Genomic DNA, 17124 nt, shown 5'->3' on the forward strand with positions numbered 1-17124 from the left:
ATTTCAGCCAGTCGAGTGACAGGTATCGACACATTGGTACAGGATACTATTGGTACTATTATTCATGCTGCAGCAGTGATGATATGCTACTCCTTCAGCTCATTCTGATGACCTCTGGTGCCATGGTATTCTGAACATATAGTCATAGCTGTTAGGAATGCTGCAGAGCTCATCAACGGCACAAGCACCATCCCCCTATGGATAATTTAATGGCATTCAAGAGACTTTGGGAGAAGCTCAGTTTTTAATAAAGAAGAGGAAGCAGGAATGTTGGGAGCAAAATGTCTCAACTGTGTGATTCAATACCCCATTGTTTCAAGTATGGACTAAACTCAACCGCATTTATGGCCATCCATCACCCTCCCCAGTTCCTGGCATCCTTGTCAGTGACAACACCTGCATTGATCCTGTGGTACTTGCCAAATGTTTTATGGCACACTTCACTGAAGTGTCCACTTGCAGTAATTACCATGCTCATTTTCTGACCCAGAAACACCTTATTGAGCGCCGCCCACTATCTTTTCATGCACACAGCTGTCTGTCATATAATGTCCCATTTAGTGAATGAGAGCCTTGCAACACTTCGGAAGAGTATAGAGATATCACCCCTGAAACCAACAAAATCCACAACCAAATGCTCACACATCTTCATGCCAACAGAATGAAATATGTCCTCAGTCTTTTTAAGCGCATCTAATGGGAGGGAGTATTTTCCTCACAATTGTGGGAAGGTATTATTATTCCTATCCTGAAACTGAGAAAGGACCCATATATTTTAACTAACTACTAGTCAATCTCTCTGATGAATAGGCTATCTATACTATTCAAATGAATGGTCAACTGCTGTTTTGTTGATGCCTTAGAGTTGGAGGGCATATATCATGATTCCAAAGTGGCTTTCAGGCTTTCTGGTCCACGTCACATCACTTGATTCATTCAGAATCTGTAGTACGCAATGCTTTTGTGCATTGCCAACAACTGAGTGCTGTGTTCTTTGATCTACAGAAGGCGTACAATATAACCTGGCGACATAACATCCTATCTGTGCTGTATGAGTGGGGCTTCAAGGGCAGTTTACCCATTTTTATCCAGAATTTCCTATCTCTCTGACATTTTCGAACTGGGTAGGTTTGACTCTCAACAACCAATATGTATGGGAAACTGGAGTCCTTCAGGGTTCGGTTCTGAGCATAATACGGTTCAGTATTGTCATCAATGGTATTGTAAATGCAGTGGGCCCCACAGTCTCCTCTTTACTGTATGTGGACACTGAGCACCAACTTCTGGAGGCTGTCTGGAGAGTCCATGACTGGACCCTGAATCACAGCTATCAATTTTCTCATATAAAATCACAAGTTATTCATTTTTGTTGACTCTGGACTGTGCACTCGTGCCCAGAAATTTATCTTGGTGACCAGTTACTTGAAGTCATTGAAACTTTTCAATTCCTGTGTGTTTCATTTGACAACAAGATAACTTTGCTGCTACATGTCTGCCAGCTCAAGGCAACTTTCATGAAGAAGCTGAATGCTCTCTGTTTTCTTCATCACTCCTCATGGGGTGCAGACCACACAGTTCTTCTGAGATTTTACAAAGTGCTGATTGTATCCTGCTTGGACTATGGATGCGTTGCCTTTGGTTCTGTAACACTGTCCATACTGAGCTTGCTTGACCCTGTTCACTATACTGGCGTATGGTTGGCAACAAGGGCCTTCGATATGAGCTCTGTCGACAGCCGCCTGACGGACGCCGGTGTCCCACCACTGCGGGTTAGATGACAACAACTTTACGCAAGTTATGCAGTCACAGTCGGTCAGATGCCTGCCCACCCATGTCACTCAGCACTGTTTCAAAAGCAGCAGTTCAGACTGTTTGCACGTTGTCCAAAACTATGTAGACCAATTGGGATCTAGCTTGATAGTCTACTGAAGGACCTCCAGCAGCCTCCGTTCTACATCTACATCTTCATTGATACTCCGCAAGCCACCCAACGGTGTGTGGCGGAGGGCACTTTACGTGCCACTGTCATTACCTCCCTTTCCTGTTCCAGTCGCGTAGGGGGAAGCAATATATTCGATACCTCATCCAGAAACGCACCCTCTCGAAACCTGGCGAGCAAGCTACACCGCGATGCAGAGCGCCTCTCTTGCAGAGTCTGCCACTTGAGTTTATTAAACATCTCTGTAACGCTATCACGGTTACCAAATAACCCTGTGACGAAACACGCCGCTCTTCTTTGGATCTTCTCTATCTGCTCCGTCAGACCGATCTGGTACGGATCCCACACTGATGAGCAATACTCAAGTATAGGTCGAATGAGTGTTTTGTAAGCCACCTCCTTTGTTGATGGACTACATTTTCTAAGCACTCTCCCAATGAATCTCAACCTGGTACCCGCCTTACCAACAATTAATTTTATATGATCATTCCACTTCAAATCGTTCCGCACGCATACTCCCAGATATTTTACAGAAGTAACTGCTACCAGTGTTTGTTCCGCTATCATATAATCATACAATAAAGGATCCATCTTTCTATGTATTCGCAATACAATACATTTGTCTATGTTAAGGGTCAGTTGCCACTCCCTGCACCAAGTGTCTATCCGCTGCAGATCTTCCTGCATTTCGCTACAATTTTCTAATGCTGCAACTTCTCTGTATACTACAGCATCATCCGCGAAAAGCCGCATGGAACTTATGACACTATCTACTAGGTCATTTATATATATTGTGAAAAGCAATGGTCCCATAACACTCCCCTGTGTCACGCCAGAGGTTACTTTAACGTCTGTAGACATCTCTCCATTGATATCAACATGCTGTGTTCTGTTTGCTAAAAACTCTTCAATCCAGCCACACAGCTGGTCTGATATTCCGTAGGCTCTTACTTTGTTTATCAGGCGACAGTGCGGAACTGTATCGAACGCCTTCCGGAAGTCAAGAAAAATAGCATCTACCTGGGAGCCTGTATCTAATATTTTCTGGGTCTCATGAACAAATAAAGCGAGTTGGGTCTCACACGATCACTGTTTCCGGAATCCATGTTGATTCCTACATAGTAGATTCTGGGTTTCCAGAAATGACATGATACGCGAGCAAAAAACATGTTCTAAAATTCTACAAGAGATCGACGTCAGAGATATAGGTCTATAGTTTTGCGCATCTGCTCGACGACCCTTCTTGAAGACTGGGACTATCTGTGCTCTTTTCCAATTATTTGGAACCCTCCGTTCCTCTAGAGACTTGCGGTACACGCCTGTTAGAAGGGGGGCAAGTTCTTTCGCGTACTCTGTGTAGAATCGAATTGGTATCCCATCAGGTCCAGTGGACTTTCCTCTATTGAGTGATTCCAGTTGCTTTTCTATTCCTAGGACACTTATTTCGATGTCAGCCATTTTTTTGTTTGTGCGAGGATTTAGAGAAGGAACTGCAGTGCGGTCTTCCTCTGTGAAACAGCTTTGGAAAAAGGTGTTTAGTATTTCAGCTTTACGCGTGTCATCCTCTGTTTCAATGCCATCATCATCCCGGAGTGCCTGGATATGCTGTTTCGAGCCACTTACTGATTTAACGTAAGACCAGAACTTCCTAGGATTTTGTGTCAAGTCGGTACATAGAATTTTACTTTCGAATTCAATGAATGCTTCACGCATAGCCCTCCTTACGCTAACTTTGACATCGTTTAGCTTCTGTTTGTCTGAGAGGTTTTGGCTGCGTTTAAACTTGGAGTGAAGCTCTCTTTGCTTTCGCAGTAGTTTCCTAACTTTGCTGTTGTACCACGGTGGGTTTTTCCCGTTCCTCACAGTTTTACTCGGCACGTACCTGTCTAAAACGCATTTTATGATTGCCTTGAACTTTTTCCATAAACACTCAACATTGTCAGTGTCGGAACAGAAATTTTCGTTTTGATCTGTTAGGTAGTCTGAAATCTGCCTTCTATTACTCTTGCTAAACAGATAAACCTTCTTCCCTTTTTTTATATTCCTACTAACTTCCATATTCAGGGATGCTGCAACGGCCTTATGATCACTGATTCCCTGTTCTGTACATACAGAGTCGAAAAGTTCGGGTCTGTTTGTTATCAGTAGGTCCAAGATGTTATCTCCACGAGTCGGTTCTCTGTTTAATTGCTCGAGGTAATTTTCGGATAGTGCACTCAGTATAATGTCACTCGATGGTCTGTCCCTACCACCCGTCCTAAACATCTGAGTGTCCCAGTCTATATCTGGTAAACTGAAATCTCCACCTAAGACTATAACATGCTGAGAAAATTTATGTGAAATGTATTCCAAATTTTCTCTCAGTTGTTCTGCCACTAATGCTGCTGAGTCGGGAGGTCGGTAAAAGGAGCCAATTATTAACCTAGTTCGGTTGTTTAGTGTAACCTCCACCCATAATAATTCACAGGAACTATCCACTTCTACTTCACTACAGGATAAACTACTACTAACAGCGACGAACACTCCACCACCGGTTGCATGCAGTCTATCCTTTCTAAACACCGTCTGTACCTTTGTAAAAATTTCGGCAGAATTTATCTCTGGCTTAAGCCAGCTTTCTGTACCTATAACGATTTCAGCTTCGGTGCTTTCTATCAGCGCTTGAAGTTCCGGTACTTTACCAACGCAGCTTCGACAGTTGACAATTACAATACCGATTGCTGCTTGGTCCCTGCATGTCCTGACTTTGCCCCGCACCCGTTGAGGCTGTTGCCCTTTCTGTACTTGCCCAAGGCCATCTAACCTAAAAAACCGCCCAGCCCACGCCACACAACCCCTGCTACCCGTGTAGCCGCTTGTTGCGTGTAGTGGACTCCTGACCTATCCAGCGGAACCCGAAACCCCACCACCCTATGGCGCAAGTCGAGGAATCTGCAGCCCACACGGTCGCAGAACTGTCTCAGCCTCTGATTCAGACCCTCCACTCGGCTCTGTACCAAAGGTCCGCAGTCAGTCCTGTCGACGATGCTGCAGATGGTGAGCTCTGCTTTCATCCCGCTAGCGAGACTGGCAGTCTTCACCAAATCAGATAGCCGCCGGAAGCCAGAGAGGATTTCCTCTGATCCATAGCGACACACATCATTGGCGCCGACATGAGCGACCACCTGCAGATGGGTGCACCTTGTACCCTTCATGGCATCCGGAAGGACCCTTTCCACATCTGGAATGACTCCCCCCGGTATGCACACGGAGTGCACATTGGTTTTCTTCCCCTCTCTTGCTGCCATTTCCCTAAGGGGCCCCATTACACGCCTGACGTTGGAGCTCCCAACTACCAGTAAGCCCACCCTCTGCAACTGCCCGGATCTTGCAGACTGAGGGGCAACCTCTGGAACAGGACAAGCAGCCATGTCAGGCCGAAGATCAGTATCAGCCTGAGACAGAGCCTGAAACCGGTTCGTCAGACAAACTGGAGAGGCCTTCCGTTCAGCCCTCCGGAATGTCTTTCGCCCCCTGCCACACCTTGAGACGACCTCCCACTCTACCACAGGTGAGGGATCAGCCTCAATGCGGGCAGTATCCCGGGCAACCACAGTCGTAGTCCGATCAGGGGATGCGTGGGACGAGCTGGCCGTCCCCGACAAACCCCCATCCGGACCCCCACAGTGATGCCCATTGGCAACAGCCACAAGCTGTGTGACCGAAGCCAACACTGCCTGAAGCTGGGAGCGAAGGGATGCCAACTCAGCCTGCATCCGAACACAGCAGTTGCAGTCCCTATCCATGCTAAAAACTGTTTTGCAAAGAACGTCTGAACTAATCTACAGAGAGCACAAACAAATCGACAAAATTTAAACGGTTATTAAAATACAAGATTGGCTAGTAAATGCAGTAATGCTGCTACTTGCGCACTGCTGACACTGCTCGGCGGCAGAAGGAGACTAAGCGAAATTACACTATTCAGGTACTAAAACGCGATGCTACACTCTCAAATACTATAATACGCCCGAAATTTATGAATTAAACAATGCAAGTACCATAAACACGTAAAGAAATTAAGAATTAAACTATGTAACAAACGAGTGAGCTAGGAGTATACGACTTGCTGCTCAGCTGCTTATCCAACGGCGGCAGGGAGCGTTAGTATGTGTTCGTAGAGCTCCCTCTTGACAACCCCACCCCAACCCCCATCCCTCGTCCCATGGTCTGTGCCCTGTCCTGTGCTACGGATGGACCTCTTTTGAGACTCCAAGAAGGATGCTGACCCTGCCCTTCTCTGACACCTGTTTCTTTCGATCCTCCATGATTATTCTAATTCGGTATGCATCTACACAGATGGAACAAAAGTCAGCTATAGGGTCAGTTACACCTTTGCACATGCAGGGAGACACGAGAAGCACTTTCTGCCAAGTGCCTGCAGTGTGTACACTGCAGAATTGGTTGCCATATCTCAGGTAATGTGGTACATCAAATCCCAGGCAACGACAAATCTAATGATCTCTAGTGATTCCATGAGTTGCTTAAAACGCATAACCCTGTGCTGTCCCAAAAATCTTTTGGTCACCAATACCCAGGACCTACTGGTCGACCACTACAGCTCTGGAAAGACAGTGACTTTCATCTGGACACTGAGCCACATAGGCATTCCAGGAAGTGAACTCACTGGCTGCCTAGCTAAAGATACACTGACTTAAGATTACAACTTCGACGCAATATTTTTAGGCTTTGAAAATTGGAATGGCAGGCTACTATGACCCAAAACAAGTTGAGAGCGATTAAAGGGTTCACTAAGGTGTGATGTACATCTTTCCAGGCCTCTCTGGAAGATGCCATAGTGTTGTTCTGACTATGTGTTGGCCACAGGAGACTCACCCAATAGTTCCTTCTGCATGGGGCAGATTCTCCTCACTGCAGCTGCAGTAGTCTTCTGACAATAGCGTATGTTCTTATTGAGTGCACCCCACTTGCTAATATGTGGCTCAGGTTACAACTACTGTCATGCCCTTTTAAACTCTTTGACTTACTTTTATAGCCAAGTCCCCATTTTTTTCACTTTTTACCTTTGTACACATTTCTCTCAAGATAAGGAAGGTCTGATGACTCAGTAGTTTAATCCCTTTAAACACATAATAATAGTAATAATAATAGACAATCCAGTGGCACAACTTGAGCACAATGTGCTGATAAGCACAACCTGCTGGATTTCAATGGCTGTTTCACGAACCGGGCCGTCTAGGTCCTTCCCTCCACCACCAGCTTTTTTGAACTACACAGATGGCAGTTATCCTTGCAACTTCTCCTTCGTTCTTGGAACATCCTGGCCTCAGTCTCCATTAGCTAACTGTCCCAACACCCTTCACGCAACAACTCTCCTTTATCTGTCCATCACCCTCTCCCAGTTCACCTTTCCTCATCACCTCCATCTTGCACTGCTCCCCCCTGGCACTGACACCCATGTATCACATGCCTCATCCATGCACATGCCATCTCTCTCTCTCACTCATTCCTAGCCAGTAAACCAGCTGCTTCCATCCAAGCCACTAGCTATCCATGTCTGTCCTCTCTTCCTGCCTCTTGCCGTCCCCCGCTCTCTCTCTCTCTCTCTCTCTCTCTCTCTCTCTCATGTCTCATGTGCGCATGATGTGTGTATGTGTGTGCATCCACATGAGGACCTGTGCGAACTCTAACTCGAGGAGGGATTACTCTGAAAGCTAGCAGGTTTTCTGCTTTTGTTGTATGTGTCTGTCAATGAACAATGTAATAGCTTTCTTGATTTAGTTCATTCCTAGGTACTATCCTGATAACTTTAACAAACCTTGTTTGAAAACAAAATTTGTTATATAATTCTTCACACGCATAAATTCTGATCCTTCAGGCATATTGCTTCTGAATTACAAGCTGTACTTTTAGTATTATGAAATTCTACAATAATATGATAATGCAATATTTTGTAATGTTATTATTTCAGATGGTAAAATCGAAAGATGCTGTGGTAGAACCAAGGAAAAAAGTGACTGCTTTGGAGAGGAAGAATGATAATTCATTGCTTGGTGGCAATGAATTGGATTCATCAAATCCTCAACGTAGTCGGGGGAAAAAGAGAGAAAAACCAAAAAAGAAGAGGCCAACAAGACTGAAACTTGTTATTCTTCATGAACGTCAGCTGAAAAATCAGCTGAAGAAGTTACAGGAATCAGATTTACTTCAAGCAGAGAAAGTGTGTTTTGGCACAGAAAAAACGATAAATTTACTAACAACAGAGGGCGAAAAGTTAAAACAAGTGGAACGTATTACCAATGTGTCAGACAATGAATCAAAAAATTTACCAGCAACAGGGAGCATAAAGCTGGAACATGTGGAACCTGCTGCTAATGTGCCAGACAGTGAAATTGTTAAAACTGTGCCGGAATCAATGTATTTACCAACAACTGTGGGCCTAAAGTTAGAACAGGTAAAACATTTTTGTAACTGTTCAGACAGTGAAGGTGTTGGAACCGTTCCCGTATCAGCGAATTTGCTAACAACAAGGTGCATAAAATTAGAAAAGCTGGAACCTGTTACTAATATCTCAGACAACAAAGTTGTTGAAACAGTGCCAGGATCAACAAATTTACTAGCAACAGGAGGCATAAAGCTGAACCATGTGGAACCTGCTGCTAATGTGGCGGACAATGGAATTGGTAAAACAGTGCCAGGGTCAATGTGTTTACCAACAGCAGGGGGTCTAAAGTTAGAACAGTTAGAACATCTTAGTAAGATGCCAGACAATGAAGCTGTTGAAACAGTTCCAGGATCAAGGAATTTACTAACAACAGGGTGCAAAAAATTAGAAAAGCTGGAATGTGTTACTAATATGTTAGACAGTGAAGTTGTTGAAACTGTGCCAGGATTCATGAATCTGTTAACAGAAGGGGGCATAAAATTAGAAAAGATAGAATCAGTTACTGATGTGCCAGACAATGGAATTATTGAAGCAATGTCAGGAGAAACAGCTATGTCAAAAGAAGGCAGATATAAGTGTGAGGCGCCATCCTCTGATAGCAGGACTGCAGCAGCAGGTACGAATCAGTTTTCGAATGCTGAAGATGACAGTCAGACCTACACGCTAAGCAGTCTACACATAAACAATAATCAACCATACGCAAATGAAAGAGGAAGAGTTCCTGATCTTATGCCATCTTTATTGTACTCTGCAACAGAGATTCTGAAGAAAGAAAAGCAAGAATTCATTAGTTTAGTGAAGGAAAGTAGTTGCATTGTAAATTTGAAGCAAGGCCAGCATTCTGTAGCCACTGCTGGTGACGACATTAAACCTACCCACATTTCATCAAATGCCATAAAATGTGAAATTATACTTAGCTCACCGAATGAGCATTGTACAGGTAGTGTGGAAAATGTCAGTTTTACAGATTCAGATACATCTAACAAGCTACATCAGATCAAATGCATAAAGTTTCCCAAAGGTGAAGATTGTGATAGTCCCTCACACCATGAAAAAACAATACAAAAGACTGAAATTCACAGCAGAAAATTCAGGCCGTAAGTATATAATTACTTTTGTCTTCATACAGTATATGACGTGTACAGCTGACATTTTTGATTTGTCATCACTTATAAGTGAAACTGGATTTATAAGGTATACTGCATTTCTTCTCAAAAATATATTATAACACTGAAAAGATTTTTGTGATTTACCAAGTCAGGCAGACTTATAGTAGAGAGGAATAGACTTCTAATCCTAATCTGATTATCCTGATTTAGGTTTTCTGTGGTTTCAACAACTTTTGTAACTGTAACATTCTGTTACCCACCATTAAACTCTCCTTCAGAGTTGCCTAAATTAATTGGTGAACTTCTGCTAAGCTAATTAGATCCTGACATTAAGTAATTAAAACACCACACCCCCCATGAGCTACTGAACACCACTTAACCCTGCTTTCAGCCAAATTTGGTGTGCCAGTGGCCCGCATTCCTGCGATTCTCAGTTGAGAAACTGCACTATATCTCACTGAAGTGAAGACATGCTACATGCTTCAAATAGGCATTCATACTGGTGTCCACTGAAGTCTTGCATACATGCAGAACCAACTTGTGATAAAGTGGCCCAGTTATTTCCAGATCATGGAGAGCATTAAGAGACTGCACATTGAGTTATTACTTGTAGAAAGAGTTTCAGTGAAGCAAGTTACTAAACTTCTGAAATAAAAACAACTTGGTGTAGTATCCATTGCTGTGAAGTTCATCATATCCATAATTAAAATAAAGGCATGGTAACATGTAATAACTTCATGCATATAAATACTTATATCTTCAGGAGGAGTGGGGAAACAAAGGGATTGCTGAAGTGCAAGATATAGCATAATGCACAAAAGTTCTCTGGAAAAAATATCTGCATTTTCATTGACATATGGCTTTTCAGTGTTACCGGATTGTGTGACAACAATAGTAACTGACGTCAAAGTAGGACTACACATCTCATACTCTGTGGCGTGTTACAACTGCATGGAATGGGGGTGCACCACAGTCCATGCTAAAGGTCAAATAATGTGTGAGAAATGTATTGCGGCTGCACATTTGACAGGAATGACAAGCTCCTCACCTGACATCTATGGCAATTGCTTAGGTAGTCAGGTGAATAGACCCATATGATTGCTGAAGTGAAAAAGATGTAAAATGTCCCTTATACGATTAATAATAAACGTAATTGGTTTGTGTGTGTGTGTGTGTGTGTGTGTGTGTGTGTATGTGTGTGTGTTTTACAGTATAATCAGCTGTGAGTGTAAAGTTCAGTTTCACATGTAATTAGATTCAATCATGTTGTTAAATAGTTTAGACTAACTGGTCAAAGTGATCTGCTCTAAATCCATTGGACCATGTAGCCATGGTCCTGTTTGATAGACTGACATGACCATACTATCGCCAGTATGGACATTGACATTTGGGACTGAGGGAACGAGTGAGTCCCTCAAGTGACACTCCCCACCCCATCCACTACTGTGGTCTCCCCACCATGGCAGAAAGACAAGGGGAAAGACAGAAGATGACCTCGACATTAAAATGTCTTCTATACTGCAGTGGAACTTGAATGGTTTCAGGACATGTGTAGAGGAACTACTTCTATTAACTCAGGGCAGACCAATGTGTGTCTGTCTTTAAGACACACATTTTAAATTCTCTGAGCTATGTGGTTACATTCTTAAAAAAAAGGACGACCACAGTAGAGAGAGAGCTGAAGGAGGAGTGACTATTTTCATCAACAAGGTCTACCAATCCTCCATTCTCTCCCTCACAACCAGCCTGCAAGCTGTTGCTGTACCAGTACATGTACGTCATCAGTTGATGATATGTTTACTTTATCTGCCCCCATATTCGGTGCTCGATTAAGAGACTCTCCATGATCACCTTACTCAGCTCCTCCACCCCTTCATGTGTTGTTGTGATTTGAATGCAGATAATATGCTTTGTGGCTCTGCAACAACATGCACCCAGGGGCAGAGTGATTGAGAGCCTTCTCTCATCCTCACGTGCATCTCCATCAAACATGGGGTTGAAAATGCACTTCTGCACTCTTTCAGGGTCATTCACTGCTATTTATCTCTTAGTAGACTCCACAGCCCTTGCACATACAACTCAATGGGAAGTTTTTGATGACCTACACTCAAGTGACCACTTCCCAGTCTGGATTCACCGCCCAGACAAAGTGATGCCCAAAGGACATCTACCACAGCGGATGCTTCATAGGGCAGACTGGACACTTTACAGCCAACTTGCTGTGTTTGAACAACATGACAGTGTCCAGGAATAACTTGATCATATTATCCAAATGGTCCACCACACCGCTGAAGCATCCTTTCCACAGTCTACAGACCAGCTGAAAAGGCAAGTGGTACATTGGTGGAGAAATGCTTGGTGCACTCCAGTCAGGTCCAGGCAGGTGGCTCTATGTCAGTTCAAGTGCTGTCCAATTGGGAAGAACCTCACAACCTTCAGCTAGTGAGGGTGAAACATTGCTGCATTATTAGGGAGAACAAGAAGATATTGTGGCAACAGTTCCTGATCACCATAAACCATTCCACTAAAAGAACAGCTGTATGGGATGTCATCAGGAGGATTTTTGGGAGAGGAGGGTGGTGCCCAGTGGCTGCCGTAACAGGGAATGGAAATCTGCAAACCACTCTATGAGATATTGCCATGACTATGGTGGCTCATATTGCCCCAGTTACCACCACCACCACCACCACCACCACCACCACCAGTCAGGATCCAGATTTCTGGCACCACAGAGTTGCTGCTGAGAGGGGCAATTGAGACTTGTGGTCCACCACTGATGAAGAATACAGCTGATCCATTTCCATGTGGAAGCTGGAGTCTGCACTGTTTGTGGCTCATGACATGGCCTTGGTTATGACAGAATCCATTATAGTATGCTATGGTACCTGACAGAGAGAAGCAAAGATATTCTCCACGCCATTGTAATGTCGTTTGTGCGCCAGGTCACTTTCCTGACTCTTGGCAAAGAGACAATTTTAATTTCTCTTTCAAAACCTGGGAAAGACTGCATGTGCCCAAGTAGTTAAGCAGTGTTGCCCTCACTAGCTTCATTGGGAATACCTTGTAGTGGATGATCAATTGCTGTCTTGTCTGGATCTTAGAATCCAGGCAGTACCTTAATCGCTTTCACCTACATCTACATCTGTACTGTGCAAACCACCGTGAGGTGCATGGTGTTGGGTACATCCCATTATCCCAATTACTAGGGTTTTTTCCCCATCCCATTCACATATGGAGTGTGGGAAGAATGACTGTAAGCCCCTGTGCATGCAGTAATTGTTCTAATCTTGTCCTCATGATCCCTATGTGAGTGATATGTATGGGATTGTAGTATATTCCCAGAGGCATCATTTAAAGCCTGTTCTTGAAACTTTGGTAATAAACTTTCTCAGGATAGTTTACATGTTTTTTCAAGAGTATGACAGTTCAGTTTCTTCAATATCTCTGTGACACTCTCCCATGGATCAAACCAACCTGTGACCATTCACACTGCCCTTCTCTGTACAAGTTTAATACTCCCTCTTAGTCCTATTTGGTATGGGTCTCGCACACTTGAGCAATATTCCAGAATTGCTTGCACGAGTGATTTGTAAGCAATCTCCTTTGTAAACTGATTGTACTTCCCCAGTATTCTACCAATAAACCGAGTACTGTATGAGTTGACCAATTCCAATGGTGACTCATTGATATTATTGACACAGGATACTATACTTTTTTGTTTTGTGAAGTGCACAATTTCACATTTATGAACATTTAAAGTAAATTGCCAATCTTTGTACCACTTTGATATGTTATCAGAATCTGACTGAATGCTTATGCAGCTTCTTTCAGATAGTACTTCTTTATAGATAACTGTTTCATCTGCAAAAAGTCCGAGGTTACTATTAATATTTTCTGCAAGGTCTTTAATATATAACATGAATAGCAAGGGCCCAACACACTTCCATGGGGCACAACTGAAGTTACTTCTCCAGCTGACAATGACTCTCCATCCAAGATAACATGCTGTGTTCACTCTACCAAAATGTCCTCAAACCAATTACAAATTTCACTTGAACCCTGTATGATTGTACTTTTTGCAATATGCATAGGTGTGGTACTAAGTGAAATGCTTTTCAGAAATCAGAAAATACTGTAGCTACCTAACTGCCTTGGTCCAAATCTTTCAATATGTCAATCTGAGAAAAGTGCAAGTTGCATTCCACATGATCACTGTTTTCAGAATCCATGCTGTTTGGCATGGAGAAGGTCATCCTGTTCAAGAGCCCTCATTGAGCTCAAAATATGTCCTAATATTCTACAACAAATCGACATCAAGGATATTGGACAGTTGTTTCATGGATCACTTCTGCTACACTTCTTGTAGATTAGTGTGACCTGTGCTTTCTTCCAAGAACTGGGCACAGAGATTTATGATAGATAATAGTTAGAAGTAACTCAGCCACAAATTTCAGTATAATCTGGCAGGGATTACATCGGCCCTGGAGCTTTGTTTTAGTTTTAATGATGTCAACTGTTTCTCAATACCAGTGTCACCAATACTTATTTCATTCATCTTTTCAGTGGTACGAGCTTTAAATGGGAGCAATTCTCCAGGGTTTTTCTTAGTAAAGGGACATTTGAAAATGGAATTAAGCATTTCAGCTTTTGCTTTGTTACCCTCAGTTTCAGCTCCTGTTTCATTTTCTATTGAGTGGATACTAACTTTGGTGCTGCCAACAGTCTTTACATACAGCCAGAACTTCTTTGGGTTTTGTGAAATATCATGTGACAATATTCTGTTGCAATTGTCATGGAAGACATCGTGCATTGCTCTCTTGAGAGCCAAACATGTTTCATTCTGCATCTCTCTATCAATAGCCCTATGCTTCATTTTGCAGCTATTGTGCAATAACCTCTGTTTCCTTAGAAGTGTCTTTATGGTGATTGTATACCATGGAGGTTCCCTACGATTATGAACTATTCTACTGGGTACATACCTGTCCAGTGCATGGTCAGCTATTCTTTTAAACTGGAGCCCCAGAGTTCATCTACATGTTACTGCCCTGTGCTGAAAGATTCAAGTTCCTCATTGAGATATGACACTACTGATTTTTTTTTTTTTTTTTTTTTTGTGTAGTTTACTGAACATTTATATTTTTCTTCTTGTTTTAGCTGTCCATTGTACTTTGGTAATCACTGTTGCCACAACCGCATCATGGTCACTGATTCCAATTTCAAAGTGGGTATTATCAAAGAGGTCAGGTCTATTTGTTGCCGTTAGATACAATATATTTCCATTACGAGCAGGGTTCCTAACTATCTGTTCTAGGTAGTTTTCAGAGAAGGCATTTAGTAATGTTTCACAAGATATCCTTCCACATCCACCACTAACAAACTGTAATTATCACAATTAATTGTTGGATAATTAAGGTCTCCACCAATGATAAAGGGTGATTGAGGAACTTAAGCGAGCTGAGGTTTCTGTAAAATTTTTGGTTACATCAGGAGATGAGTCTGGTGAGTCTTGCCCAAACAATCTCACATGAAGCTTCATTTTCTGTCAGTGGATTTGAGTTTCTTATCTACTATGACACATACACCACCTCCATTTCCAATTTGCGTATCCTTTCGATATACACTAAAATTTCCTCCGAAAATATCTCTGCTGTCAGTTTCAGATTTCTACCAGCTCTCTCCTTTTCATTAGCACTTCAAACTCTGGCATTTTGTTGAGAATGTTTCTGCAGTTTGCCATTAGGCTTTTAATACCCTCATCTGTGGGAGGCATTTCTTTTGATCGTACACTGATACTTCCATGTTCCCCACAGCTATTATTATCTGAATTGGATGGAGAGTAACACCTAATTTAAAAACCCTTGGGTGCACCCCCACACACAGTCAGCTATTTGAATAGTAGCTTCTCATGTGTATTGCACGTGTGACCCATTTAGAGGGATCCTACAGTTCTCAACCCTATGATGCAAGTCCAGGAAGTTGCAGCCTAGCTTGTCACAGAACCTTTGAAGTCTCTGGTTCAGTCCTTCCACTTGACTTGGAACAAAAGGGCCACAATCAGTTCCTGGGATAATGCTGCAGATTGCGAGCTTCATTGAAACTCCATGCACAAGGCTGGTCTTCTCAACCTTCTCTGCCATTCACTGGAATGACACAAATATAACCTGAGAGCTCAGATGATAGGCATAATTGATTCCCACATGCACAACTATCTGCAGTTGGTTGCATCTTGGTCCCTCAGTGGCTACACCTGGTGTCCTTTCCTGTCCCTTGCAGCCGTTTCCCTAAGGGATCCCATTATTTGGCATACATTTGAACTCCCAACAATTTATAGATCCCTACCCATTTGATTTTGTCTCCTCTTGACACCAAACAAAACTGTGTGGGTTCGGGAAGTATCACTCCACCTTTGATAACCTGGCCTTCCTGGAGGTGGCCATACAAAAGGTTTCCCTGTGCTGGCATCACCTTTTGGGTATATTTTTTGACATTTAGAAAGTCTACAATACTACTTGGAGGCATCTGATCCTTGGTCAGCTCCGTGAATTTTTTTTATGTCTTCTCATTTTTATTTGATCCTTCTTCTTGCCACACTATTTTCAATATCAAGTCATTGACATCCTCTCTGGTTTGAGCAGGAGAAAGATGTCCCTCACGGTAGTGTTTAAATGTGACTGTCAGTGCCATTGCTATTAATAGTATTATGTCAAACTTAATTGATGTTTCCAGTTTTCCTTCTTCATAGATGACTTCTCTGTCTATTGTTCCTCTTCAAGGCTTGCAACGACAACACATCAGTCGCAACTAACTCTTCAACAGTTGTAAGAATGATCAGGGAAGAGAGGTTTTAAGTTTTCAACCAAAAAGTCTGTGTGCATTTTTCTTAACCATTCCCATTCTCTTTTAAACTTCCCTGAGTTGAGGACGAGGGACACTGTTTTTACTTTTAAAGCAAAGTGAGATTTTGGGCCTCTTATTTTACTGGAAACTTCGTGGTTACCACACCTTAAAGATCTGAAAAGATGGTCCCTTGAATCAATGAGTATTTTCAAAATGTCTTAGCCACAATTCATGGGGGGCAGAAAGGACTTTTCTGCTTCAATTTGATGGAGCCTTTGTGCGATCTTGGCCTGATTATGGGTGCACGATATATAGGTTTGCAAGACCATGTTATTTAAAGGTGTTGGATGTGGTGCACCATGCAGGAATTTGGCTGGACACTGGAGTGTAGCAAACGTGTCCCATACTGGGCCCTTGCACTGAGGCTGCTGAGCCACCAGTTCGCCTCAGGTGACAGTTGCTCATTGTGTGCCAGGCATATAAAATGCTGTCCATGCCATACATACCTGCATACTATACTGTTACTCCATCTCGAATTGAAAGGCTTTTTTGTCATCAGCAATTAGTGATGAGACCCAAAGGGATTTTCATGAAGGACTGCATTTTAGAGATTGGTGTTGCTGATTTTAACATTTTACAGCAAGGTTGGAGCAGATCTCCACGTTGGCTTCTACAGAGACCCAGAATTGTTTTACATTTGATGAATTTTAAGAAAGATTGCGCTCTCAGATTTACCTTCCAATTTGTGTTCTTTAACATTTTAGACAGAAATCACAGTTTTACAATTGTGTATACAG

General features: G+C 42.7%; 1 protein-coding gene across 3 annotated transcripts in view; it reads left to right on the forward strand.

Annotated features, from left to right (window-relative positions):
* The window catches only part of LOC126481080 (uro-adherence factor A), a 150782-nt gene that overhangs the window by 44981 nt on the left and 88677 nt on the right, over nt 1–17124 (forward strand). For all 3 annotated transcript variants that reach the window (XM_050104568.1, XM_050104567.1, XM_050104570.1), the window contains one exon: nt 7908–9478. In XM_050104568.1, coding sequence (XP_049960525.1) covers nt 7908–9478 — 1571 coding nt within the window. The remainder of the gene's footprint in view (nt 1–7907; nt 9479–17124) is intronic.

The sequence above is a fragment of the Schistocerca serialis genome, chromosome 5, assembly GCF_023864345.2.
Source record: "Schistocerca serialis cubense isolate TAMUIC-IGC-003099 chromosome 5, iqSchSeri2.2, whole genome shotgun sequence".
In the NCBI taxonomy this organism is placed as follows: domain Eukaryota; kingdom Metazoa; phylum Arthropoda; class Insecta; order Orthoptera; family Acrididae; genus Schistocerca; species Schistocerca serialis.